This window comes from Cantharellus anzutake, assembly GCF_015039405.1.
Source record: "Cantharellus anzutake strain C23 chromosome Unknown EI90scaffold_21, whole genome shotgun sequence".
NCBI classification, from domain to species: domain Eukaryota; kingdom Fungi; phylum Basidiomycota; class Agaricomycetes; order Cantharellales; family Hydnaceae; genus Cantharellus; species Cantharellus anzutake.
The window spans coordinates 520,795-547,717 of record NW_024066971.1 but is presented as its reverse complement, the minus strand read 5'-3'; the positions used below and the strand labels follow the sequence as shown (position 1 = coordinate 547,717).

The following is a 26,923-nucleotide window of genomic DNA, read 5'->3' as shown; positions in this document are numbered from 1 at the left end:
AATGCTAGCGGTGCAGACATCCGTGAGCTGGCGCACTTCACGAAGGCGTGCTGTTGTCGCAGCCCTCGAATAACTAGGGCTCCTAGCAATTCGGAATCGAGCCTAATGATTGCCTTGTGCTCCAACTCAAAGTTGTGCTATAACCCGTGGTTTGCAACAGTTTGACTACCACAGCATAAAGGCATAATAAAATGCTACGGTAACTTTGTCTGTGACAGCTCGGTTTCTGGCTCAAACCGAACCGTTCGAAGCACCACGAATTCTCGTTCTGCCGCTCTGTCGAAGGACATGAAGGCTTCTGCTTTCTATGATCGCCAAACCAGCTGGAAGCTGACGACAGGTGTCATCGCTCTGCTCTCCAAACGTCAGAACGCCGAGTCAGAGCTCGCTTCCGCAATTTCGGAGCTGCTCTTCGCTTACTGCTTGATCTGATATCATCAAGCCCCGGCTCTCCCGAGGCTCAACGACCAACAGATCCAAATCCAAAGTACTGCAAACGATCCTCATCCTCTTCAATCTTATCTACATACCCTTTCCCTTAGGGTGACTCTCGCTCATCTTTTGGGATTTTTTCGTGTGGCGAAACGGACCGAATCTCAGAGTGAGGATTTGGTTCCCGTGGACTTCACCCCCAAAGGAAAAATAGCTTCCCACCCCCCTTCCACCGAAGGCTTGGCTGCGAAACCGAAAATTGAGTTCGCGCCACAGAATGAAGTTCCGGAGAAAAGTTTGATTGGCATCCTGTTTGTTTTCACGGGCACTGGTGAAATTCTGGGGGGTGAAGATGTATTCAGGGGCTAGATCTCCGTCAAAATCGGATTTCTTGGCGGGACCGAATCGACGTTCTCGTTGATTTTGGCCCGTCCGGCTGAGTTGAGGGTGGCACAGCCTAATTTGCATCTGCAGGATAAAGCTCAATGACAATGACTGCGTACGAGCGTGGATCAATTCTGGAAGGCCAAGTGGGTGAAACAGTGCAAGTGGTACATACATGGGGCGACATCGTTGATGACCGAGGCGCGCGGGGCCTGGGATGGGCAACAGATTGCCAGGACGATCGTAACAAGCCTAGCCCCAACACACGAACAATGAAAGAGATGAAGAACACAGCTAAGCATCTTAGCGTTGAGAATGTCTATAACCAGTGGTTGAACGCCGCCATAGAAAAGTCTGCGGGCTCCTGAACGAGGCTCCCGGCGGTTCCAGTGGGGCCCAGAATGAAGCTCCAACGTCTACAAAGGATAGTGTCCAGGCCACCACGAGTTGACACCTTGAAGCATGCAACGTGGGAAGAATAAACTCATAGAGCTCGAAGGATGCGCTAACGGGGAAGACCCACGCACGTACTAACATCCGACACCCGAATTTGATTAATGTGGTAGCCCCGGCACATGTATCATATGCATTCCTTCATTTGAACAGCAATTTCCAGCCTTCTAGTTGCGCATTCCCGGATGCGCCATACACATTGCCAATGGGAACGTCTTCGGCGACTCATAAACCTCCGAGCAAGGTGCGTTTCAATTGCGTGAGTCAGAATGAGTCATTCCTGATTCAGTTGGGGAGCACGAACGATGTGCAACGGCTTCACGTCGTTTCATGACGGAGCACAAGCAACTAGTCCCGGGAGGTGTCCCGAATAGCATGTTCACTGCAGGTAAGCTTGACTGGTCTGCTTGCGTAATCTTCTGATGGGACGAACACGGTCTCCTGCATCCCGAAATCCGAGGACAAACTTTTCGAACGGGTATGTGGGTTTGTATTCTTTTGGGGGTCTATGGGTTTTTACTTCCACACCGCTCGTATAGGAGGAAGCCTTGATCCAAGATCCGAAGGACATATCTTTCGCGAATCATGGGAGTGCTCGTGCTTGCCTACTTCTCATTGATTCTCTGTTCCGCACTTCACTCCTAAAGGAAGGTGGCGTATTCACTGCAAAGTTGTCATTTGTGAGCCGAAGTAGCCTAGCCAAATAGACCGTTGCATACTTATGATGGTCTGGATAGCCTAGCGATTACCCCTCAGCCCATTCAACATGAGATTTGACCCACCCGTAACTACATCCTAAGTCTACTTCATCGCTGCTGGCTGAGCGTCTCAGCAGCCCGATGATATACGAGTTGCCTTCCGAACGTTGGTCTCCGGTACAGAAGTGTGAAGAGGGTCATATTTCAATGTTGGCAGGTCCGCATGGTTTCGCTTTTTCAGGTTGATTTTTCATAAAACCAACCTTTATCTTCTAGAACTTAACCTAGAGAGTGTTTTCTAACAGGGGTATAAACGTCAAGTACGAAAGATGGTCATGAAGCAGCTTGGTATCGAGGCGTGAGTCTGTGAGTCTCGTCACGTCGATGTTCGTGGCGTCTTCCTGAGTATGATGTGCGGTGGCCACCACCTCGAATGTCGAAGCCGAGAGGCACCAGAGATTTTATCCATAATTCCTGTCGTCTCACTCGGGCTTCTCGTACTATAACATATAGTACATGGGCTGTATCAAATCTGTTATAAGTGTATGTGGAACGTGTCAGCGGAGCCGCGGGCACCATCGATCATGGGTCGCAAAGTATGCAGATTCCCATATGCGTGTGCCGGCCATTACAGATTTTCCTTTTAACTATTCCTGTTTGGGGACATCGTGTATTGTTAGACTTTAGGTAACAACATGATGCTCTGGATGCCACCAGCATCATCGCGACAATACCCCTTCACATGGTACACACAATTGGTTATTATAGGTAGGAATCGTCACTGGTAGCTTCAGACATTCTTTGAGCTGTTGGATCCTGTCCCAGCGGTCAACCCTATTCCTTGAATTCATGTCTCAAAAAAATCCTGAATTACAAGAGAACAAGAAGGTCCCGGCGAGTCCAAGACGAACTGACGCACATGTCCCAGTGCACGCCATCGGAAGTGGCCATGGGAATTTCACTTCAAATCATTTGAGAAATGTATTGGAACGTGACACCGTTATTTTTCAAAACAAGACTAAGTGCCTTCGGCTGTGTCCTCTGTCTTGATACCACTCTCCCCTGCATGTCCTCTGAATCAATTTGCACTCCTACTCTCATGTGTTGTGCGAGATTGGGCTACGTATGTGGGTCTTTCGGTCTAACTCTTTGTGGGTCTCAATAGTGGTATGTGATTGTCTTCGGGGTCAGATGATGGAAAGTGAGAATTTTGAGCAGGCATTGTGTCAGCGGGACGACCAGTGATCAGATAGTGCGGATGACGTCGCGATGTTGTAATTCATGGCGCGGGCGATCATATTGCCTTGCAATAAGGGTAGGTCACCCATACGCGGGATAGAGCTCGGTGCATTGGATCGAATGATACAGCTAGAACCTCTGCATCATCCGCACCCGAGTTAAGGATCGAGTGTGAACGTTGATGATAAAGGAAACCCTATGTACCAGCCTTCTTGCAGCTGTCCGAGTCATCGTTGAGGGGCGAGGAACCGACAGGGCACTGTATTCCACTGCTGGAAACGCACTCAAGCGGTTCCCACGCGACATCAGAACGAGGTCAAAGTCCGCAGTGCCCAAGATGAAAGTGGCTGTATACATAGATGTCACCTGAGTGAGGCGAGTGAAGACAATGTGAAAGTTGTCAGGCAAGAAAGGTGAGTGAAGGCAAACTGAGCGTCGCTGGGCGAGATTTGCTTCTGACGCGAAGCCACATCAAGCCGCCAAAGTGCACTCTGAAGCCACGGAACGATTGACAGATGAAGACCGGGGTGTCTGTCACTTGCATAAGTCGTCGCTCGCAGCGAGAGTGAGGCCTGAGCGTGATATAGGTATATGCCATGAATGTGAGGCAAGTGAACGCAATCAGAATGTCGCTGCGTGGGTGACGAGAAAGGAGAGGCACCAATCGGAGCAACTCTGTAATTGTGACCTGGCAGTTAGGTCACGTGTCAAACGATTCGCGAATAGACGACAGGGATCGTGATGTCGAAACGTCATCAATCCTAACTCCGGGCTATATCGGTGATGCACTTAGCGTCGCCAGTCAAAGCCGATCCATTCTAGGAGACTCTCCAACACCGATGAAAGTTGATCGAATTTGAAGTCTTGCGTTATGTAACCCGAACACTGTAGAGTGATCAGAGTGACCGTGTCCGAACCGTCCTGAAGGTTAAAACCTCAAAGAGGGAGAAACGGTCGCCCAGCCCGCGCCATTAGATGGATCGCACCTGCACTGGTAGCATTACTCCCCGAAGCCACAAAACCTGAGGATTAGGCGGGTCACCAGCCTCTATTAGAATAGACTTGAGGATCCAGTCCACCAGACTCTACCCCCTGTTTCCTTCTTGTACGCACAGTGTACATATAGAGCTAGGGTCCGGGAAGCCGGACTGTCATCTCGTACCCAGCCGTTCTGTTTGTGATTGTTACGTTACAGAACCAGGGGCTGCGGGACAGCAACTTCACACACACGCCCCCCCCCTAACCCGGATCCACGAAGTTGCCTGGCAGATCGGAGAGCGGCCGCTTAAGTTTTCGAATTAAAGAAAGATTGAATTAGTGGATACTGCGGGAGTTCTGATTCAGAACTCCCGCAGTATCCACTAATTCAATCTCTGATCACCAGTGACAGTACTATCGTGCCGACCTCTCACAGCCGAACTGAACCGAACCGAACCGGGGGCTCGCTTAAAAATACGGACAGAACAAAGAGAGACAACTGGACAACTGGCTGAACAGCAGTGGGGTTTTAGTGGGTACGGGAGTCCCACACCACGTGCGTAACTGCATTTCCTCACAGTGGCAATCTGTTCCCGAGGATCACCGATCCCAAATGCTACTGGGGTTCCATCAAAAAAAAAAACAAAACAAATACGGAGTATCGCGAAATGGTTAAAAAAACAGTGCTCGAATGTGAACTAGGCACGTGCATCAGGGACACCTTCCAATTTGAGCCATTCAGGGACTTTCTCATCACCTTTTTCCCTGATAAACCGGTTTTCGCTGTAACAAAGGTTGCTTCGCAACCATCACTTGCTTACACATCACTTGGGTCTGTTGATCATTATAGCTGGCTGGTGCACTGCAGGTCATTCCTGCCTCATAATCATAATTACCTTTTTTCTGACACTTTTGCTGATCGTCTGCTACACCGTCGATAATAGACCGGGGCTGAATCTGCAGACTGGGTTGTCGTCTCCAGGATGGAAAGCATCTGTCGGCGGGTATAGATTCGATGGAAACGGACGCGAATGACCAGCAAACTGCCAGCGGAGTACTAAGCACGGGACATGGACATGGACAGCAATATGCTATTGTGGGTGCATTAAACACCACCTGACATCGCTAGTGGAGCAGAAGAGGATGCAGGCGACTAGCTCTCTTATACCAATGCCGATTGCATGCCGATGGTCTTCCAATTCAAATATTTGAATTGATATCATGATGCCCTGTTGCCAAAACGGATAGCCGCGCTCCCACAAATGTCCGGACCTAGCCAAGTAGTACGTACTCCTCACTTTGCATCATGGCTGCGTTTTTCTCTACTACATCCTCCATTCATCCTACTGCTTCTCCCTTCTGCATTAATACTGACGCTCAATCCCTTTCTCGTGCCTCTTTCGCTTCCAAGCTCGCAGCGATGGTGATTCGACTCCATCCTCGCCCAAGACAGAGGGGTCATCCGATGATGCGGACATAGTCAGGCTTCATTGTCAGGCATCTCTCAGCTCTGGCTCGACGGCGCTGGTGCATTGGCTTCGGGTGCGGCTCGTGGCCTCGACATCGATGGAGGCGGTGCAGTTTTGGCCGTTTTCACGAGTGGTCCAATGCACCATGCTCGACGCCGGCAGACTGGCGTTGCTCGTCTCAGTGAGCGTCCTCGCATCCTGCGATGCACCTGCCACCGTAGACGGGGTCCACGCACCTTCCTGCCCATCCTGGCACACCTGACTCCCAACACCATTACTTTCACGAGAAATACACCGAGTTTGAGAAGAAAAGGAAATGGAATGGAAAAAAAATTAGTTTATTGCTGGGATTTCGTCGACCTAGTCGCCATCAGTACCTGAAGAAGCAACAGGGGTGAGGATTTTCACGAATTATGGGGCTAAGGTAAGTAATTGAAATATAATTTGAATTGTATTGAAAATCAGAAATTTGGTAATTTCTTAAGCTGAGCCATTCATTTTTGATCGACAAGCTGAGGAGATGTGTGCCGTCACTCGCGAAACTGGCTGCACAGCTACAAGTTCCACTGAGCATAAATATCCGACCCAGCAAGTAGTGGGTACCCCTCACTTTTCATCATGGGCACATGTTTTTCTACCACATCCTTCGTTCATCCTACCGCTTCTTCCTTCAGCTCCAACAGCATTGATGGTGATGCTCGATCCCTTTCTCTTAATCTCATCGTACCTCCAAGTTTCTCGTTTCCCCCCAGAAATGGCGATTCGACCCGTCCTGCTCCATCCTCGCCCAAGACAGAGGGTTCGCCTAGTGATGCGGACCTAGTCAGGGTGCGTATGGTTCACCGTCAGGCATCCCGCGGCTCTGACTGCAGAGTTTAAACCTATAGGCTGAGGACCTTTCACCCATGGGTGTATCAGTTGCTGAAGGACAGCTCACTACCACCCATGACCGTGATCCTACAGCCGCATCCATGAGGTCGTTCGATTTGCTGGCTCCCATACCTTCATGTCCCTTCGCGACTTACTACTCTGCGGACGTCTTCCTTCACAACCTGAAGGGAAGTCCACATGCACAAGAGGTCAAACTTGTCACTGTCAAGCGCTTCGTAGAGAAAAATTCTGTACGGCATCGGTGTCTAGTACTACTGCTTACTCGAGATGGGATCCCGGACTTTGGCCTTCGCGTGGACCGTCGTCGAGATCATACTCTTTCGTTGCTTCGATTCGTTCTGCGCTATGGAAATTCCGATGCAACAGATACGGTGCGCCTTGCGTGTTTTATTTGACAGTATTCAATCACTTGTTAAAACGTCACCCTGTTATAGGTGACCATATCTCGGGATACCCATCTGCTCTCCGACCCGAGATCAAAGGAGGAAGCAACATTAGAGCTGCCACTACAGGTCTCACTCTTTGACTTTATGAGGATCCTTGAGGTTGTGTTGGACGAATGTGGTTCATATAGTCTATTCGGGGTGCGTGCCGGTCAGTTTGGGCGGAGCGGGCATCGACTAACGTCGGAAAAGGAAAACTGTTGGTTTGTTACCTCGATTCTTGAAGAGATATTGGTAAATATGTTTGGTGCTCGCTACGCAACAGGCAAAGCGACCCATCCGCATCTCGGTGGAAAAACGCGTACTAGAATTTGGAACAGGCTTGGGCTTGGGGAGAATGTCTAGCTAAGGACAGGACTTGTTCAATAACTGTGTCTACCTGTATCTAGAGGATTTCCGGCTAGACTCGCATCTTAAAAAAACCGAATTAGGCTACTTCTATTGCGAGGTTTTTCCCCTCAAGCTGAATGGCTGACGTGAAACACCTTTGTGGTAAGCGGAGAGAGATATGTAGAGAGAGCGGCGTCGGCGAGATGAAAAAGCCGAGAATCCCGATTTTTGATGCGTGACAACGGCGGTCTCGTGATCATCCAAAAATGGTACCCTCTATATCTTGGCAACCACTGTAAGGTCCCTCCCCTCTCGTATGTTGTATTTCCTGGTCTGACGTGCGACAAAGGTTACCCGTTGGAATGCTAAATCGCTTTCCATCTGTGGTTGTCTAGCTGGAATTCGAACGGTCACGGGCCACTGGCCCAGCTGGAACTCGAACGCGGTCCCGCCATTCGGTTTCGTTCACCGCTCCAATCTCTCACCATTAGTTGGAATGTGCATGTACGATTCCCATGCTGGGCTTTGACAGCCGACACCCTCGTTCGCGCTTCAGTCAAACGTCGTGCTCGACGGCGCTGGTGCATCGGCTTCGGGCGTGACTCGTCGGTTCGGGTGATGTGTCTGCCAGCGTAGGTGGGGATTCCGACCGTACCTTGGGCTAAGACAAAAGCCGCCCCCGACAAACATCCCAAGCCTTACCCAACCCAGGGCGACCACACCTGCCGTCCACCGTCATTTGCCTGTTCCGCAGCGGCGTCGCGAACCTGAACTCACGTCTGAGGCTTCGCTGGTCAGCAGACACTTTGATGGAGCGGTTATAGTATTGTATTTGATCTCGGTGCGTTTGGCTTTTTCTTATCCTACCGCCTCATTGCCAACGTTCTGATGTTTTCATGTCTACTTCGACACATCCCCATCTGCCTTTCCTCCGACGCTGCCACATGTCAGCAGCGTTCATCTTGCCTCTTTCCCCGCTTCATGCACCTTCAACGGTGGCTCTCGCCACCTACCCATCCTGGCACGCCTCGCTTCTAACATCATCGTTTTCGCGAGCCCCTTCCAACATCATCATTCTGCCGGCAGCCCCTCTCTTTTTCTTTTTCTCATGTACAATATCAATATTCACACTAGTCCCAAAAGGTTCACTAAAATTTTTTCCACTCCATTTCTTCTTCTCAAACTCACGTGGATGGTTGTTTCGATGGTATTTCAAAAATTTTAGTGAACCTTGTTTTTACCTTGCTTGCAAGGTCTCTTTCGCATACACAATTCGTGGGAACTTATTACTTTCCCACATGTTGATATTGGTTTCTTTGGACCACGTGTGCTCTCTGTGCCCCCCCGAAACAAACATATGTAATTCGTCATAAATTGTGAACAACAACAGCATCATCGATCCAATAGGAAATTTCCCCACCTGTTGCTTCGCTCGCTTTCTCCAACCTTTTGTCTTCTGCCTCCAGAATGCTACATGCTGGTTGTCTGAATACTTCTCATCGAATTCTCGCAGAAGTCGTATTGTGTCACATCCAGAGCTCCGAGATAACGCAACATAAGCGTTGAATGGCCTCGATCAAATGTCTATGGAATGAGTTACTGATAAAAAATACTGATGGATCTTTTTGGGTCAATTCATACTTCACACATTTCCACTTTGTGCATTTGCATGCTTCGCTATTGTATACTTTGCATACTTTGCATACTTTGCATACTTTGCATACTTTGCATACTTTACATACTTTGTGTACTTTATGGTTGCAAATTGTCCTAGAATGCCATACTTGTCCATCCCATGGTCTGTGCACATGCTGACCACTGTCTAGAGGGATGTCAAGACTGTTTCCCACGGTCTGAACACACTTTACGTAGTTGAATAGCCCCTTTAAATAGCTTCCAGAATATATATATTTTGAGACTGAATTGACCAATAAATTATAGAGAAAAATGCAAATTACTTTTTTGGACACGAGTCTTTGGGTTAGTGTGGCTGTCCACCTCAATGTCTGTGCACAATGCTGGCCACTGTCTGAAGGGGTGTCAGCACTGTTTCTCACGGCCTCAACACACTTTGCATAGTTGGATAGCCCCTTCAAATAGCTTCCAGAATATATAATTTGAGACTAAATTGGCAAGCAAGTTATTGAGAAAAATGCAAAATACTTTTTTGGATGCAAGTCTTTGGTGTCATATCTGTACATACCCAATCCTGATTTGACTCCCAGACCCTTTCCACCACCTCTGGAGTCTTACCCCTATTCCTGTCTGTTCCGATCCCCACCTTTGAATACAACCTCACCTTCCATTCCCCCTGACTCTCCCCGATTTTATTACTGAGGTGTAACCTATTTACAAGTCAAGTATATATAGTTACAGCGGGGGTGGGCCCATAAACGATGGGGCCGAGTGGAGCAGAGCTAACGGGGTTAAACATTAGCCGATTGAATATTACCAACAAGTCGGGTTATGGGGTTAGTGGAATGGTAGGCGATAACCAGAGGGATAGGCCGGAAGGAGGGCTTGCAGGGCAAGCGAGTGTATTGCCCAGCCAAGGCAGGAGTGCGCTAGCAGACATCGGAGCTGTCCAGAAGCCTTCAGGGCTCCATACTTGGGGAGGTGTAGGTAATAAATTGAAAAGAGGGGGTGGTGACCATCGAGGGATACTGAGGTGATTGTGGAATATGGGAGCTCCAAGGTTAGTGAAGAAGGAGTGGAGGTGGTCCGGAGAGATTGGAGGTAGTGGAAGTCAATGGCTGTGGATGGATATGACAGATAGTGTCATATCCGTACATACCTGATCCCAAACTGACTCCCGGACCTCCATCTTCACTGCCTCCAGAGTCCTACCCTACCACCATCCATTCTGATATTCACCTTCGGACCTGACACCTCACCTGACACCACACCTCCTCTCACCCCTCTTGCCACCTCCACTCTTCCATCCTTCTCTTGCCCTATCTCCATCCATTCCGATACTGTCAGGGACTGGATGTCAGTTCACGACGATAAAGGTGTTCCTGAGAATCCTAGTCATTGTTAATGCTGAAGTGCCACCTTCAGCGGAGATAGGGCTTATATACATGGATACCGCTATCCACTAGAGTGCGGCTACAAACGAGATAAAGAACAGCTGATAGAATGATGACATGAAAAGATAACTATTCATTCGGATAATCGTAAGCGAGGTGTGGGAAAGGGGTGACATGTGGATGGAAGATAGAAGCGGGATGCTAAGCGAGAGCTAAGCGAAATTACCTGTGTTCTTCGGATCACTCCAGATCGTCTGACAGCAACTCCCTTCCGGCATAGGGAGTCAGGGTAGCCAGTTAGGCCATGCCCTGACAGATACTCACCTCAGACCGAACACCACTCCTCTCACCACCCTTCTCCTGCTCCTCCTCTCACTCCTGCTCTTCCTCCTCATGACACCTCCACCCTTCCATCACTCTCCTACCCTTCCCCCGTCCGCTCCGATACTCACCTTCAGACCTGACACCTTTCCTCTCCTCCACTCCTCTCCCCTTTCCTCTCTCCTCTCTCTTCCCTCTGACCCTCTGAAAGGTATCTTACTAGTTTGGGGACAGTAACGTTCCGTTCCCCCATTCACCTCAGGCCTCAGAAGTCCGTCTAAGTATACACTTGAATTTGCTGTATATTAACGGGGTAGAAGTAAAGGCTGATCCGCCTTTTACAGCTACCCTGAGGGTTTATATACAATCTAATACATTCTCAGCACAAATAAATAGAGGAGCTTCCGCAACACTAAATTAGCGTTGTGACATAATTATTACACAACACAACATCAACTGATGTTGTGGGCGGAATATAGACATGGGCTGGGGCCTCACACCCTCTTCTGCCAACCCTCCGCCAAGTTACAACCTTCTGCCACTGTCCCATACCCCATACTCAGACTACGCTCGTACCTTTGCCCCGAGATTCCGTCATAGCTCTGACCTCGGACTTTGACTCCACCTCAGCTTTAGTCCACTGCATTGGTGACCTCATACTACGTAAACACCATTGCCAATATTCCTCAGACTTTCAACCCTGCCTCCATAACCTCCATAAGCTCCGCAACCTCCGAGCTCCATGGATCATCTTCAGCACTTTTGCCGCTTGTAATGTATCTTTCGCATTTTCCCCTCATCCTTATTTGGACTGCTGCTTCTTCCCATTCTAGCCAGTTAGTCATCATCCCCACTTCCCCTCATCCTCCTGCCCCTCTGGGCTTCACCCTCCCTACCTCCTTTTGGATGTACCACAGGTTCTGCCCTATGACCTTCGGTACTGCTCCGCTTCTGTCATCCCTTTGTTCCTGTTCAGACGCCTTTGTTCCGATTTGGACCCCCTTTGTTTCCCTTGTGCTTTTGCCCTCTCCATTATATACCAGCGCTTGTACATACTCATTTTAGGCCCTTAGTCTAAAATCAACCTGAAATGCCCCCTAGAGACTTCCTGCTCGCCGCCTATGAAATTAAGGACCAAATGGACAAACAGCAATGGCACAGCGCTCTGCTTGAGTCGCTGAGGCCAAGGTCCCTCCTTGCTAAGTCTCCAGTTTCCCTCTGGAATCATCTGCCCTCGCCCAGTTCTAACAGATAGGGAATGGACAATGTGCACTTTTGTAAGGGATTAACCTTACTTCACTATAATTCCGATTATAGTGATGTTTATATTATGTTGCATCGCTATAATTCTGTCATGACCAACAAATCCTGGGGCTCTGTCAGCAGCGAATCAATGCTGATAGGCGAATCTGCTGACCCGAAACCTGATCCAACCAGCCCTCAATCCGATGTCTGGCCCCCTGCCCTATCAAGTGAGACTTTGCCAACAATCAGACCCTAGACCCTGCCGGCATTCCGACTTCACTTCCAGTTCCCAAGCCTTTGGGCTCCCGGCATCCAGTCCCTCTGGTTCCTCCTAGGCCTATAGCACAACTCAGTCTCACATCCCTGCCTCCACATCCTCCGCATATTTTGCATCTTCCATATTCCGCGCATCTTCCACATCTGGACCTCTGCCCACCTCTGCACCCTTGCCACTCCTGGTTGACCTCCACACCCTGTAGTCAGGTCAACACTCCCCTCTGTACCTTTGCTGGCCATCATGCTGTCCTCATTTGTGACAGTGTCATATCCATCCCTGGCCATCGACTTCCAATCCCTCCGACTCCTCTGCTCTGCCTCCGCTCCTTCTTCACTAACCTCGGAGCTCCTGCATTCCGCAATCCCCTCGGTACCCCTCGATGGTCACCACCCCCTCCTTTCAATTTATTACCTACGCCTCCCTAAGTACGGAGCCCCAAAGGCTTCTGGACAGCTCCGACATCTGCTAGCGCACTCCCACCTCCGCTGGGCAATACACTCGCTTGCCCTGCAGAGCCCATGGGCCTATCCCTCCTTTCTGTTTCTGGGTTATCGCCTGCCTTTCCGTTAACCCCATAACCCGACTCGTCAGTAATATTCAATTGGCTAATGTTTAACCCCGTTAGCTCTGCTCTGCTCAGCTCCGCCATTTGCAGACCCGCCCTCGCTGTAACTATATATACTCAACTTGTACATAGGTTACACTTCAGTAATAAAATCAACTAGAGTTTACCCCCTTTCAGTTCTGGTTGCCAGCTTAGTAAGTTAGGGCACAGACATGTTACTTGGCACAGCGCTCCTGGCACAAGTTGCTGAGGCTGAAGCCCTCCACCATGGAGACACTCCTTCGTCTCAACCCGGTCTCCGACAGACAGCACTGATGGACCACCCTCTGTTGTGGACTTATCAGCACCATGCTGATTCCCGCATCCCATTTTGCAGACTTGTGTCAGTGCCGTGTGCCGACCCCACTTTTCCTCTGGCCTTTTGCCACTCGGCAGCATTCATTCATTCCTTGCCAAGTGCCTATTATGTTCACCCATTTCATTCGCTTAACTTGCCAATATTGGCACTTGATCCGTGTGCTATTGCACTTTCCTATTCATTCATTTAATCTGTCAATATTGGTACTTGATCTGCTTTGACTTTATTCATTCCTTGCCTCCCATTTCCCAGGTTCTCATCCTTGGTTTAGTTTGACAAGTCCCCACTCATTTCCGCTTATTTCCGCACCGGACCGACCAGTCCCTCTTTTGATTTCTTTTACCTACTTATACCTTGTAAATACTTTCGGGGACCTCAGTCTGAAATCAACTAGAGTACCCCCCCTGTCTGGTCTGAGTCTCTCCTTCTGCAAAGGGGGCTTCCCCCCCTCTGAGTCCATGCTCACGGAGTCCACGCTCCTCCTACAGGTCCGCTCCACCCACAAGTCTTGTTTGAAGTCCACTGTAAGTGCCAGTCTGTAAATATGGGATCTCCCCAAAACATCAAGCTCAGGGCACAGCGCTCCACCTGAGTCGCTGAGGCCGTGATCCCACTCTGCTAACCTTGAACAGCACTTCCGGATGTGCCGCATATTTCTGCCTGCACATCTGCACACATGCGCTCCAACAGACCTCTGCATCACCTCCGACCCCAACTCAGACAGAAACCCAATCTGTCTTCCATCCATCTTCTGACAGTACTTCCGACTCTGACAGTTTGTCCGTCTCTGACAGTATTCCCATCTCTGACAAATTCCCATTATAGTGATGCTGTTATTTCTTTATTTATTTGTGCCAAAATATGTAATTTACATATATATACCTCAGAGTAGTTGTAAAGTGTCAGGGGCATGGGAAACATTACCATGGTTCACTGTTGGCACCGGAGGTGGGATAACCTCTTGGGAGTCAGCAAGGAGAAGGTGACAGAAGGGAAGTAGGGCTCTGGAGTCAGTTTTGGAGTTCTGGGAGCCCGGAGCGGAGGTCAGGGTTGTATGGATATGACAGTACCCTGAAATATCGGGGCTGCATCAATGTAAGGGATTAACCTTACTTCACTATAATTCCGATTATAGTGATGTGGTTATTTCTTTATTTATTTGTGCCAAGATATGTAAATTACATATATATACCTCGGAGTAGTTGTAAAGGCCTGGTAGCCTTTTACCTCTACCCCGTTGAATATACAGCACATTTAAGCTTGTATTTAGATGGACTAACTGAGGCCTGAGGCGAATGGGGGAACGGAACGTTACCGTCCCCAAATAAGTAAGCAACCTTTCAGTCAAGTACAAGGTGCAATGCTCATGGACAAGTTGTTGAAGCCAAAACCCTGCTTCACTGTGATTGTCAACCCCACCCTTAACAGGCTGTTATGCCGAGACAGCAGACCTTAACGGTCACCGACAGTGAACCATGGTAACGTTTCCCATGCCCCTGACACTTTACAACTACTCCAAGGTATATATATGTAAATTACATATCTCGGCACAAATAAATAAAGAAATAACAGCATCACTATAATCGGAATTATAGTTAATCCCTTACAAAAGTGCACATTGTCCATTCCCTATCCATCCCTTACAGCAGGGGAGAGTCAGGGGGAATGGAAGGTGAGGTTGTATTCAAAGGTGGGGATCAGAACAGACAGGAATAGGGGTAAGACTCCAGAGGTGGTGGAAAGGGTCTGGGAGTCAAATCAGGATTGGGTATGTACAGATATGACACCAAAGACTTGCATCCAAAAAAGTATTCTGCATTTTTCTCAATAACTTGCTTGCCAATTTAGTCTCAAATTATATATTCTGGAAGCTATTTGAAGGGGCTATCCAACTATGCAAAGTGTGTTGAGGCCGTGAGAAACAGTGCTGACACCCCTTCAGACAGTGGCCAGCATTGTGCACAGACATTGAGGTGGACAGCCACACTAACCCAAAGACTCGTGTCCAAAAAAGTAATTTGCATTTTTCTCTATAATTTATTGGTCAATTCAACTATGTAAAGTGTGTTCAGACCGTGGGAAACAGTCTTGACATCCCTCTAGACAGTGGTCAGCATGTGCACAGACCATGGGATGGACAAGTATGGCATTCTAGGACAATTTGCAACCATAAAGTACACAAAGTATGTAAAGTATGTAAAGTATGCAAAGTATGCAAAGTATGCAAAGTATGCAAAGTATACAATAGCGAAGCATGCAAATGCACAAAGTGGAAATGTGTGAAGTATGAATTGACCCAAAAAGATCCATCAGTATTTTTTATCGGTAACTCATTCCATAAATGTCCCCTGAAATGCTGATTCAACTCATTATATTCTGCTATGTGTGTGAACACGGCTGTGAAAGACATGATTGCTTAAAGTTAGTACTAGAGTGCGATGCTGCAACTAGTTGCAAAGTAGCGCCATGTCATGTGCAAGCAAGGTCATGGTTGCGAAGCAACCTTTCTAGTGTGTAAGAACGATCACAAGGCGTAACGAAACGGCTGATATGATGGCGATTGTGTTTAGACAATCAAAGATGGCCGGGCCTTAGTTTGATCACGGCCAACCACTAGCAATATTGCTAGGACTTCATCGATGTAGTCGCCATCAGTGCTAAGGTACATAATGGAAATATAAGTTGAGTGTTAAGCAGGGTCATATCCCATCCACTTTTGATCAAACCGAGTCTGAGAGGATTACGCGCCACATTGTGAAACTGGCTGCACAGTCATAAGCCCGACCCAGCAAGTAATAAATACCTTTCATCATGGACGCATGTTTATCCTCTGTTCATCTTCCTTCAACTCCAACACCAGTAATGCTGATGCTCGATCCATTTCTCTTAATCTCATCGTATCTCCAAGTTTCTCGTTTACCCCCAGCGATGGCGATTCGACTCATCCTGCCCCATCCTCGCCCAAGATGGCAGAGGGTTGGTCCAGTAATGATGCGGACATAGTCAGGGTGCGTATGGCTCATTGTCAGGCATCCCGCAGCTCTAACTGCAGAGTTTAAACCTATAGGCCGAGGACCTTTCACCCATGGGTATATCAACTGCTGAAGGGTAGTTCACTATTATTCATGACCGTAATCCTACAGCCGCATCTATGAGGGCGTTTGAATTTCTGGCTCACATACCTCCATGCATCTTCACGACTTACTCTGCGGACGTCTTCCTTCGCAACCTGAAGGGAAGTCCACATGCACAAGAGGTCCAAACTCGTCACTTTCAAGCGCTTCGTAGAGAAAAACGCTGTACGGCATCGATGTCTAGTACTACTGCTTACTCGAGATGGGATTCCGGATTTCGGCCTTCGCGTGCACCGAGATCACACTCTTTCGTTGCCTCGATTCATTCTGCGCCATGGAAATCCCGACGCAACAGATACGGTGTGTCCTGCGTGTTTTATTGGACAGTATTCAATCACTTGTCAAAGCGTCACCCTGTTATAGGTGACCATGCCTCGGGATCGACACCCATCTGCTCTCCGACCGAAGGCGAAGCAACACTAGAGCCACCACTACAGGTCTCACTCCTCGACTTTATGAGGATCCTTGAGGTTATGTTGGACGAATGCGGTTCATATACAGTAGCCTGTTCGGGGTGAGCGTCGGTTGCTTTTGGCGGAGTGGGCATCGACTAACGGCCAGAAAAGGAAAACCTCGATTCTTGAAAAGATATTGGTAAATATGTCCGGTGCTCGCTACGCAACCGGCAAAGCGATCCATCTGCATCTCGCTAGAAAAACGCGTACTAGAATTTGGAACAGGCTTGGGCTTAGGACAGGACTTGTTCAATAACTGCTCCCTTTATCTAGAGGATTTCCGGCTGGACTAAAAAACCGAACTAGACTACTTCTATTATGAGGGTTTCCTCTCTAGCATAATGAACGAGCTTGCAGCGCCGTCCGCGCACGGATACTGAAATGCACAGTGCAATAGGGTGTTATTCTCATGCATAAACCCATTGTGATGGAAATCGGTATCGTCCGTGAACCTCGAGGCGCATCCAGATCGCGATCGTGGTGTGGCCGCTGGGGAGTGGTCCCGGCTGCTAACCCGGCTCGGGGGCAGGCGCGAGCGAACTTATGACCTGAGTGAGTTCATCGACATCATCACGAACCACACGCCTAGACATGGCCTTGTTAGGTTGAAAGTCGGGACGTCGACAAGCGATATATGTGGGCATTTATTAGTGGTTGAGAGCCCCGTGAAAGTGCATCTACCGGACAAGAATGTGAGCCTCATATCATATGCATTGGCGGTTCAGGTGAAAATCCATAAACGCCGACAAGCAACAAGTAGCGATTCAAAATTGATCAGGGAGATCCAGAGCGGCTAGACCACCAGGAATCACGCGAGCGGACAAATCGAATTTACCTAGCACCTCATGCTGTAACATGAGGTTTTCCGTGGAGGACTCCGATTGTGCCGGGCAGTATGTCTGATTTGCACCTGAAGGACAAAGCTCGAGTACTCAATGACAACGACTGGGTACGAGCTTGGACTAGTTCTAGAAGGCTAAGTGGGTGCAACAGCGCAAGTAGGACATACATGGTGCGGAATCGTTGATGAACGGGGCCTGGGATGAGCAACCGGTTACCATGACAATCGTAACAAGCCTAACAAGGTGAGAACCCCAATCTACGAGGTACAGCGCCGAGGTTATCCCAAGTCCGGCCACCTTGAAGCATGCAAAGCGGGAAGAATAAACCACAGAGTTCTGTTGGAATCCAAATACTCCGGCAACATGTCCCACATGCGGTGCGGCCATGGCCTCCTTCCCTAACATGCATGTCCGTGCGCACCTTATCCTTAGTATAGGCTCGTCACAGTATAAGTACCTTGTATCCACAGCGAATAATACTCGTCGATCTAATATAATGGCTATCTCTTACATCTGAAGTATCTTGTGAGTTCTATCTCTTCCCTCACTACATCGCGAGTACAGCCGCCGAGCTATCCCTATATCGGGTCAACGCTAACAACAGAGGCTCAGACAGTGAAGCAGGAATGCGCCAACACTAGTGGCGTCGCTGCAGTATCACGCATGCACTCCATTTGAATAGCAGTTTTCGTCCTGCTTTTATGTACTACGAAAAACGAAATATCGTGCAAGCCAGAACCCTGCCAGCGTTCTTCTTATGGATTACCAGATGATCACGTCGCTCTGGGGTCTTATTTGCCAACCTTTACGCGTTCCTGGATGCCCCATGCACCTAGGCAGGTGACCAGCCTTACCATGCATCAATGGGAACGGTTTTCTTCCTTTCATAATGATCCGAGGATTTCAGTTGCGTGAGTGAAAATAGGTTGTTCCTAATTCGGTTGGAGAGTTGATTCAGCCTCGATCTTTGCGTTGCAACGCCGGTACTACTGGCTTTACGTACAGGCAGCTAGAACTCGGGAGGTGCCTCGAGCGACACAATTGGTTTGCTTCCGTAATCTGCCTCCCTGCTGGACAATTTCTCGAATCGTGCCCATGGATATTTTTCGACGAGAAGACCCAATAATTAATGTCCGACCTAGCCAAGTACTCCTCATGGATGCGTTTTTCTCTGGCACGTCCTCCGTTCAACCTACTGCCTCTTTCTTCAGGATGCTTGATCCCTCATCGTGCCTCTTTCGTTCTACCCCCAAGGCTCGCAGCGATGGTGGCTCGAGCCATTCCTCACCCAAGACAGGGTTGGTCCAATAATGATGCGGACATCGTATGGTTCATTTCTCAGCTCTGACTGCAGAGTTTGAACCTATAGGCTGAGCACCTTCCGCTCATGGGTATATCAGTTGCCGAAGAACGGTTCACTATTATCCATAACTGTAATCCTACGACCGCGTCCATGGGGTCTGGCTCACATACCACCATGTGCCTTTACGACTCACTCCGCAAGGGTCTTCCTCACGACCTGCATAAGAAGCTAAAATCATCACCTTTAACGCTTCGTAAAGAACATTGCCGTATGCCATCGGTCTCTCGTACTACTGCTTGCTCGAAACGGGGATGCCAGGCTTCAGCCTTCGAGTGGACCGTTTTCGAGATCACACACACTCGTTGCTTCAATTCATCCTGTGGGGTGGAAACTAGATGCAGTTCGTCTTGCATGCTTTGTTTGACCGCGCCCGACCCCATATTAAAGCGTTATCCTGTTTCAGGTGACGTTGTCTAGGAACACGCATCTGCTCCACGACAGGAGGCCAAAGGAGGAAGCAACACCAGAGCTGCCGCTAAGCGTCTCACTCCTCGACTTTATAACCATCCCTGGGATTGGGCGAATGCCGCTCTATAGTCTATTCGAGGCAAGGGTTGGTCGTTTTGGCGGACTGGCTATCGACTAACAATCAGAAAAGGAACGCTGCTGGCTTGTTGCCTCGATTCTTCAAGAGATGCTCGCTATGCAACAGGCGAAGCGGCCTGTCCACTGCGTTTCGCTGGAAAGATGCATGCTACGATTCGGGACTGGGGAGGAATGTCTAGGCAACTGAGGACAGAACTCGTTTGGTGAACTGCTAGTTCAAAACCGCCTGTGTCTGCTTCCGTTTTTCTTCTTTCGGACCTTTCTCTTGTACTGGACATCCTGTCCTCACGCGATTAAGATACAAATCGAACCGACAAGGATCCTGGGAGAAGTTCAGCCATCCACAGAAAGCAGAGTTGCCCGCCGGGACGGACAGGTGCCAGATCGAGTAGTTCGAACAAAAAGAATACACGAAGCTACGGATGACAATTCCTACTGGTGATAGCCGAACGTACGTATGATGCAATGCTAGTGGCATCCATACCAGAGAAAGTCCAAGGATGCAGAATGCCCATTCTCAGGGAGGATTTCCTTGAAAAAAACGGAATAAATGGGGTGATCCTACAGATGGCTGCGCATCCATATGCATCTTGATACTGAATTCTGCGACCTAGGACTGATGACGTCGCTGACACGAGTCTACGTTCCATTTTCGGAGTTCTCGATTCAGCTCACTCGCTACACATTATAGTACAAGCTAGAGGACTAAACAGAACCATAGGGGTAATCTAATCATATGGATGGAATTTTCGATATTCTAAAATGCCTCTGGGCATCGGCATTCGAAATCGTTGCCCATCGCAAATACTCAGGGAAGATGTTACGAACATAAAAGGGCTCCACCGTGACGAAACTCATGCCTCAATATCGAGCTGCTCCACCACCATCTTTCGTACCTGACGCGCATACTCCTGTTAGAAAAGCAATGCCAAGACGGTCGTCGGAGAAAACAATGGAGGAAGAGAGGCTCTTACGGCTTTGGTTTCTCGGTACAAGTTGCAGCAGTCAATATTCGCGCCACTCTCCAGGTTAGGTTTTATTAAAAATCAGCTTCAAAAAGGGAAACTGTGCGGACCTGCCAACATTGAAATGACGCTCAATATGACCTTCTCCACACTCTGTACTGGAGACCAACGTTCGGAAGACAACTCGTACATCGTGGGGTCGTCTCCGGGAGCATGGAGGATTGAAATGCAGACATTATCGTCTTTGTAGACCAAGATGCCGCCCATTCAGCAGCGACGAAATGCGAAAATATGAGACTACTTACTGTTTGGATGTAGTACGGGTGAGTCAAACTTCATTTTGAATGGGCTGAGGGGGCAAACACTAGTCTATCCAGACCATCATAAGCATGCAGCGGTTCATTTGGCTGGGCCACTGCACTTTGGCTTACAAATGACAACACTTTCCTTTAGGAGTGAAGTGCGGAACAGAGATGGTAGGCAAGCACGAGCACTCCCGCGAAAGATATATCCTCCAGATCTTGGATCAAGGCTTCCTATACGAGTGGTGTCGAAGTAAAAATCCATAGACGCCCAAAAGAATACAAACCCGCATACCCGTTCGACCTCGGATTTCGACGCCGGGAAATGCAGGAGGCCCGTGTCCGTGTTCGTCCCATACGCAAGCAGACCAGTTTACCTGCAGTGAACATGTCATTCGGGGCACCTCCCGAGATTAGTTGCCTGCACTCCGTCATGAGACGACGTGAAGCCGTTTGCACTTTGGCGTTGCAACACTACCCAATTGAATCCCGAGGGATCAGGAATGACTCATTCTGATTGACGCAACTAAAGGTGATGGAACCGCCGAAAACGTTCTCGTTGGCAATGTGCATGGGGCGCCCTGGAATGCGCGGTCGGAAACTGCTATTCAAACCAAGGAATGCATATGATACCACGCCGGGGCCGACACACTGCTTAACTGAATTCGGGTAGGTCCTGACCAGCCTCTATAACTTCGTAATATCAGAGGACCTCCCTGTTGGCGCATCCTTACTTCACTGTCTGAAACTCTATGGGTTTACCGCTTTGCATGTTTCAAGGTAGAGGGACTTGGGATGACCTCGACGCTATACTTTGTAGACGTTGGAGTTCTCACTTTGAGCTCCACCGCAATCGCCGAATATGAACTGGAAGAACTCGCAGATTTCTCTATGGCAGCGCTCAACCACTAGTTATAGACATTCTCAACGCTAACATGCTTAGCTGTACACTTTCTTTCATGGTTTCTTTCGTGTGCTTGTTTCGATCGTCAGGTGATTGTTGCCCATCCCACCTCGGTCATCAACGATGTCGCCCCATGTATGTGCCACTCGCGCTCTTGACCTTCCAGAACTGATTCGAACTTGTACCCAGTCGTTGTCGTTGAGTACTCGAGCTCCATCCTTCAGATGCAAATCAGGCGACGCAACCTCCACTCCAATTGAAGAGTTCACGACTTCTATCTGTCTTGACTCATAATAGAAGTAGCCTAGTTCGGTTTTTTAAGATGCGAGTCTAGCCGGAAATCCTCTAGATACAGGTAGACAGAGTCATTGAACAAGTCCTGTCCTTAGCTAGACACACTCCCCAAGCCCAAGCCTGTTCCAAATTCTAGCACGCGTGCTTCCAGCGAAACGCGGATGGGTTGCTTTGCCTGTTGCATAGCGAGCACCAAACATGTCCACCAATATCTCTTCAAGAATTGAGGTGACAAACCAGCAGTTCTCCTTTTTCTGACTGTCAGTCGATGGCCGCTCCGCCAACAACAGCCGACACTCACCCCGAATAGACTATATGAACCACATTCGTCCAACACAACCTCAAGAATCCTCATAAAGTCGAGGAGCGAAACCTGTAGTAATAGCTCTAGTGTTGCTTCCTCCTTTAACCTTCGGTCGGTGAGCAGATGGGTATCCCGAGACATGGTCACCTATAACAGGGTGACGCTTTAACAAGTGATTGGATACTGTCAAATAAAACACGCTGGGCGCACCGTATCTGTTGCATCGGAATTTCCATGGCGCAGAATGAATCGAGGCAACGAAAGAGTATGATCTCGACGACGGTCCACCCGAAGGCCGATTCCATCTCGAGTCAGTAGTACTAGACACCGATGCCGTGTACCATTTTTCTTTACGAAGCGCTTGACAGTGACGAGTTTGGCCTCTTGAGCATGTGTATTTCCCTTCAGGTTGCGAAGGAAGACGTCCGCAGAGTAAGCCGTGAACGCACATGGGGGTATGTGGGCCAGCAAATCAAACGACCTCATGGATGCGGCTGTAGGATTACGGTCATGAATAATAGTGAACTATCCTTCAGCAGCTGATGTACCCATGGGTGGAAGGTCCTCGGCCTATAGGTTTAAACTCTGCAGTCAGAGCTGCGGAATGCCTGACAATGAACCATACGCACCCTGACTACGTCCGCATCATTACTGGACAAACCCTCTGTCTTAGGCGAGGATGGAGCAGGATGAGTCGAATCGCCATCGCTGGGGGGAGACGAGAAACTTGAAGGCACGATGAGATCAAGAGAAAGGGATCGAGCATCAGCATTAATGTTGTTGGAGCTGAAGGAAGAAACAGTAGGATGAACGGAGGACATGGTAGAGAAGGACGCGTCCATGATGAAAAGTGAGAGGTACAACTTGGCTAGATGGAGACATTTATGTATGCTCAGTAGGCGGAGAGGGTGGGTGTGGCAGTGCAGATACCATGCCCCTTTCGTGACGCGAAAAGGGGAAAAGCATGTCGATGAAGTGTTTCTCTTTCCCATCAACACGGTTTTCTTGTCGACACGGGTTTCATGTGGATGAGTGAGAAAGGCATGGACATGCTTTTCGCTTTTCTTTCCTATCAACACGGTTTTCCTGTCGAACGGGTTTCGTGTGGATGGGTAAGAAAACCGTCGACAAGAAAACCGTGTTGATGGGAAAGAACAGCATAAGAAATGCATGTCGACGCTTTTCTTACCCATATGGAATAAGCCACCGCCATCCACACGAAACCCGTTCGACAGGAAAACCGTGTTGATAGGAAAGAAAAGCGAAGAGCATGTCCATGCCTTTCTCACTCATCCACACGAAACCCGTGTCGACAAGAAAACCGTGTTGATGGGAAAGAGAAACACTTCATCGACATGCTTTTCCCCTTTTCGCGTCACGAAAGGAGCATGGTATCTGCACTGCCACACCCACCCTCTCCGCCTACTGAGCATACATAAATGTCTCCATCTAGCCAAGTTGTACCTCTCACTTTTCATCATGGACGCGTCCTTCTCTACCATGTCCTCCGTTCATCCTACTGTTTCTTCCTTCAGCTCCAACAACATTAATGCTGATGCTCGATCCCTTTCTCTTGATCTCATCGTGCCTTCAAGTTTCTCGTCTCCCCCCAGCGATGGCGATTCGACTCATCCTGCTCCATCCTCGCCTAAGACAGAGGGTTCGTCCAGTAATGATGCGGACATAGTCAGGGTGCGTATGGTTCATTGTCAGGCATCCCTCAGCTCTGACTGCAGAGTTATACCTATAGGCCGAGGACCTTCCACCCATGGGTACATCAGCTGCTGAAGGGTAGTTCACTATTATTTATGACCGTAATCCTACAGCCGCATCCATGAGGTCGTTTGATTTGCTGGCTCACATGCCTCCATGTGCCTTCACGACTTACTCTACGGACGTCTTCCTTCGCAACCTGAAGGGAAGTCCGCATGCACAAGAGGCCAAACTCGTCACCGTCAAGCGCTTCGTAAAGAAAAATGGTACACGGCATCGGTGTCTAGTACTACTGACTCGAGATGGGATCGGCCTTCGGGTGGACCGTCGTCGAGATCATACTCTTTCGTTGCCTCGATTCATTCTGCGCCATGGAAATTCCGATGCAACAGATACGGTACGCCCAGCGTGTTTTATTTGACAGTATCCAATCACTTGTTAAAGCATCACCCTGTTATAGGTAACCATGTCTCGGGACACCCAGCTACTCTCCGACCGAAGGTTAAAGGAGGAAGCAACACTAGAGCTACCAACACAGGCTTCACTCCTCGACTTTATGAGGATTCTTGAGGTTGTGTTGGACGAATGTGGTTCATATAGTCTATTCAGGGTGAGTGTCACTCGTTTTTGGCGGAGCGGCCATCGGCTGACAGTCAGAAAAAGGAAAATTGTTGGTTTGTCACCTCAATTCTTGAAGAGATATTGGTGGACATGTTCGGTGCTCGCTACGCAACAGGCAAAGCGACCCATCCGCGTTTCGCTGGAAGAACGCGTGCTAGAATTTGGAACAGGCTTGGGCTTGGGGAGAGTGTCTAGCTAATGACAGGACTTGTTCAATGACTGTGTCTACCTGTATCTAGAGGATTTCCGGCTAGACTCGCATCTTAAAAAAAACCGAGCTTCTATTGTGAGGGTTTTCCCGTCTAGCTGAATGACCGAACTTGCAGCGCCGTCGGTACACGGATACTGGAATTTACAGTGCAACCAGTGCAAATCGAGGGTTGTCTTCATGCGTGCATAGCCCCATTGTGATGGGAATCGATATCGTCGAGGCACATCCAAATCTCAATGAGATGCGATCGTGGTGTAGCCGCCGGGGAGTGGTGCCGGCTGCTGACCCCGGGGCAGGCGCGAGCGAATCGATTAAAACAGATCTGGGTGAACAAGAGGGAATTGTGACTTGGTTCGTTTCTGTACTTCATCTGGTCATTGTGTGACCTTGATTGAAGTGATTTAGTGACCTGAGTGAGTTCATCGACTTCATGGTTGAATCATCACAATCCACACGCCTAGACATGGCCGTGTTATGAAAGTCGGAACGTTGACAAGCGATGTGGGCATTTATTAGTGGTTGAGAGCCCCGTGCAAATATGGATTGGATATTGTGACCTCATATATAATGCCCCTCCTCTGCGACGTCCCTCTCCTGCATTGGCTGGCGACCTCCCGTTGTAACATGAGGGGAGTTCAATTCGCCGTGCGTGGAGGACTGTGATTGTACCGGGATAGGATAGGTGCTGAATCAAATAGTTGAAACGAACAAAAAGAATACAAGAAGCTACGGATTACAATTCCTGCTGGCCCAGCCGGAATGTGGTGCATCCATGCCATACCACACCATGATAAGTTCAAGGATGCAAAATGCCCGATCCCAGGCAGGATTTCCTCGATAAAAAGGAATAGGCGAGGGGGACCCTACAGACGGCTGCGCATTTATACGCATCTTAATTCTAGGACTAATGACGTCGGCAGCTCCGCTGACATGAGCCTACGTTCCATTTTCGGAGTTCTCGATTCAGCTCACTCGCTATACACTATAGTACAAGCTAGAGGACTAAGTAGAACCATAGGGGGTAATCTAATCATATGGATGGAATTTTCGATATTCTGGAATGCCTCTTGGCTTCGGCGTTCGAAATCGTTGCCCATCGCAAATACTCAGAGAAGATGTTACGAACATGAAAGGGCTCCATCGTGACGAAACTCATGCCTCAATACCGAGCTGCTCCACCACCATCCTTCGTACCTGACGCTCATACTCCTGTTAGAAAAGTAATGTCAAGACGGTCGTCGGAGAAAACAGTGGAGGAAGAGGAGCCCTTACGGCTTTGTTTTCTCGGTACAACTTGCAGCAGTCAATATTCGCGCCACTCTCCAGGTTAGGTTCTAGAAAATAGAGGTCAGTTTTATTAAAAATCAGCCTCAACAAAGCGAAACCGTGCGGACCTGCCAACATTGAAATAACGCTCAATATGACCTTCTCCACACTCTGTACCGGAGACCAACGTTCGGAGGACAACTCGTACATCGTTGGGTCGTCTCCAGGAGCATGGAGGATTGAAATGCAGACATTGCCGTCTTTGTAGACTAAGATGCCGCCCATTCAGCAGCGACGAAACGCGAGAATATGAGATTACTTGCTGTTAGGATGTAGTACGGGCGGGTCAAACCTCATTTTGAATGGGCTGAGGGGGTAGTCGCTAGGCTATCCAAACCACCATAAGCATGCAATGGTTCATCTGGCTGGGCCACTTCGGCTCACAAATGATAACTTTGCAGTGAATACGCCACCTTCCTTTAGTGGTGAATTGCGGAACCAATCAACGAGAGGTAGGCGAGTACAGGCAACCCCACACTCACGAAAGGTGTGTCTTCCGGACCTTGGATCAAGGCTTCCTATACGAATGGTTTAAGAGTAAGACCCATAAACACCAAAAGGAGTGCAGGCACGGATACCCATTCAAAGAAATTGTCCTCGGATATCGGCCCTAGGAAATGCAGGAGAAGCCAGTGTTCGTCCCATCAGAGGATCACGCAAGCGAGCCTACCTGCAGTAAACATGTTATCCGGGGCACCTCCCGAGACTAGCTGCTTGTACTCCGTCATAAGGCGACGTAAAGCCGTTGCGGACTGTGCTTGTACTGGCATTGTAACGTGAAGATCGAGGTGGGAGTTGGTACCTCCAATTGAATTCGAGGGGTTAGGAATG

General features: G+C 48.9%; 9 protein-coding genes across 9 annotated transcripts; 5 read left to right on the top strand and 4 right to left on the bottom strand.

The window, feature by feature from the left end:
• Positions 1–203: 203 nt before the first annotated feature.
• On the bottom strand, positions 204–1,298 carry EI90DRAFT_3056050 (uncharacterized protein). The gene is made up of 2 exons (XM_039060203.1): positions 992–1,298; positions 204–927 (listed from the first exon to the last, which is right to left on the bottom strand). Exons 1-2 carry the CDS (start codon positions 1,001–1,003, stop codon positions 523–525), a joined length of 417 nt encoding a protein of 138 aa, XP_038916512.1. The 5' UTR covers positions 1,004–1,298; the 3' UTR covers positions 204–522.
• Positions 1,299–1,559: 261 nt separating this feature from the next.
• Positions 1,560–2,141, top strand: EI90DRAFT_906980 (uncharacterized protein). Its single transcript, XM_039068223.1, has 5 exons — positions 1,560–1,657; positions 1,720–1,751; positions 1,809–1,949; positions 2,007–2,053; positions 2,105–2,141. Exons 1-4 carry the CDS (start codon positions 1,600–1,602, stop codon positions 2,037–2,039), a joined length of 264 nt encoding a protein of 87 aa, XP_038916511.1. The 5' UTR covers positions 1,560–1,599; the 3' UTR covers positions 2,040–2,053; positions 2,105–2,141.
• Positions 2,142–6,151: 4,010 nt separating this feature from the next.
• Positions 6,152–7,426, top strand: EI90DRAFT_3056036 (uncharacterized protein; the record flags this gene model as incomplete). The annotated part of the gene is given in 6 exon segments (XM_039060202.1): positions 6,152–6,174; positions 6,186–6,187; positions 6,200–6,481; positions 6,541–6,915; positions 6,979–7,128; positions 7,180–7,426. Coding segments are annotated over 4 exon segments (930 nt in total), but the record flags the coding sequence as incomplete, so codon positions are not given.
• A 752-nt stretch (positions 7,427–8,178) lies between these two features.
• EI90DRAFT_906482 (uncharacterized protein) lies at positions 8,179–8,791 on the top strand. Its single transcript, XM_039068222.1, has one exon. It carries the CDS (start codon positions 8,214–8,216, stop codon positions 8,688–8,690), a length of 477 nt encoding a protein of 158 aa, XP_038916509.1. The 5' UTR covers positions 8,179–8,213; the 3' UTR covers positions 8,691–8,791.
• A 7,140-nt stretch (positions 8,792–15,931) lies between these two features.
• Positions 15,932–16,764, top strand: EI90DRAFT_3123057 (uncharacterized protein; the record flags this gene model as incomplete). Its single annotated transcript, XM_039063561.1, has 4 exons — positions 15,932–16,120; positions 16,180–16,201; positions 16,256–16,546; positions 16,610–16,764. The coding sequence occupies 4 exons, from the start codon at positions 15,932–15,934 to the stop codon at positions 16,762–16,764; spliced, it is 657 nt and encodes a 218-aa protein (XP_038916508.1).
• Positions 16,765–20,078: 3,314 nt separating this feature from the next.
• On the bottom strand, positions 20,079–20,756 carry EI90DRAFT_3056027 (uncharacterized protein; the record flags this gene model as incomplete). The annotated part of the gene is made up of 4 exons (XM_039060201.1): positions 20,079–20,363; positions 20,427–20,472; positions 20,536–20,659; positions 20,723–20,756. 4 exons carry the CDS (start codon positions 20,754–20,756, stop codon positions 20,307–20,309), a joined length of 261 nt encoding a protein of 86 aa, XP_038916507.1. The 3' UTR covers positions 20,079–20,306.
• Positions 20,757–21,936: 1,180 nt separating this feature from the next.
• On the bottom strand, positions 21,937–23,063 carry EI90DRAFT_3056017 (uncharacterized protein; the record flags this gene model as incomplete). Its single annotated transcript, XM_039060200.1, has 5 exons — positions 21,937–22,165; positions 22,219–22,368; positions 22,432–22,746; positions 22,851–23,007; positions 23,041–23,063. The coding sequence occupies 5 exons, from the start codon at positions 23,061–23,063 to the stop codon at positions 22,013–22,015; spliced, it is 798 nt and encodes a 265-aa protein (XP_038916506.1). The 3' UTR covers positions 21,937–22,012.
• A 748-nt stretch (positions 23,064–23,811) lies between these two features.
• Positions 23,812–24,933, top strand: EI90DRAFT_3056008 (uncharacterized protein). Its single transcript, XM_039060199.1, is given in 6 exon segments — positions 23,812–23,913; positions 23,972–23,993; positions 24,048–24,331; positions 24,395–24,544; positions 24,598–24,779; positions 24,790–24,933. The coding sequence occupies 4 exon segments, from the start codon at positions 23,990–23,992 to the stop codon at positions 24,748–24,750; spliced, it is 591 nt and encodes a 196-aa protein (XP_038916505.1). The 5' UTR covers positions 23,812–23,913; positions 23,972–23,989; the 3' UTR covers positions 24,751–24,779; positions 24,790–24,933.
• Positions 24,934–25,689: 756 nt separating this feature from the next.
• Positions 25,690–26,853, bottom strand: EI90DRAFT_3056004 (putative QRI8-E2 ubiquitin-conjugating enzyme). The gene is made up of 8 exons (XM_039060198.1): positions 26,763–26,853; positions 26,671–26,702; positions 26,575–26,610; positions 26,477–26,509; positions 26,356–26,419; positions 26,161–26,301; positions 26,039–26,100; positions 25,690–25,975 (listed from the first exon to the last, which is right to left on the bottom strand). The coding sequence occupies exons 1-8, from the start codon at positions 26,818–26,820 to the stop codon at positions 25,919–25,921; spliced, it is 483 nt and encodes a 160-aa protein (XP_038916504.1). The 5' UTR covers positions 26,821–26,853; the 3' UTR covers positions 25,690–25,918.
• Between the last annotated feature and the right edge of the window lie 70 nt (positions 26,854–26,923).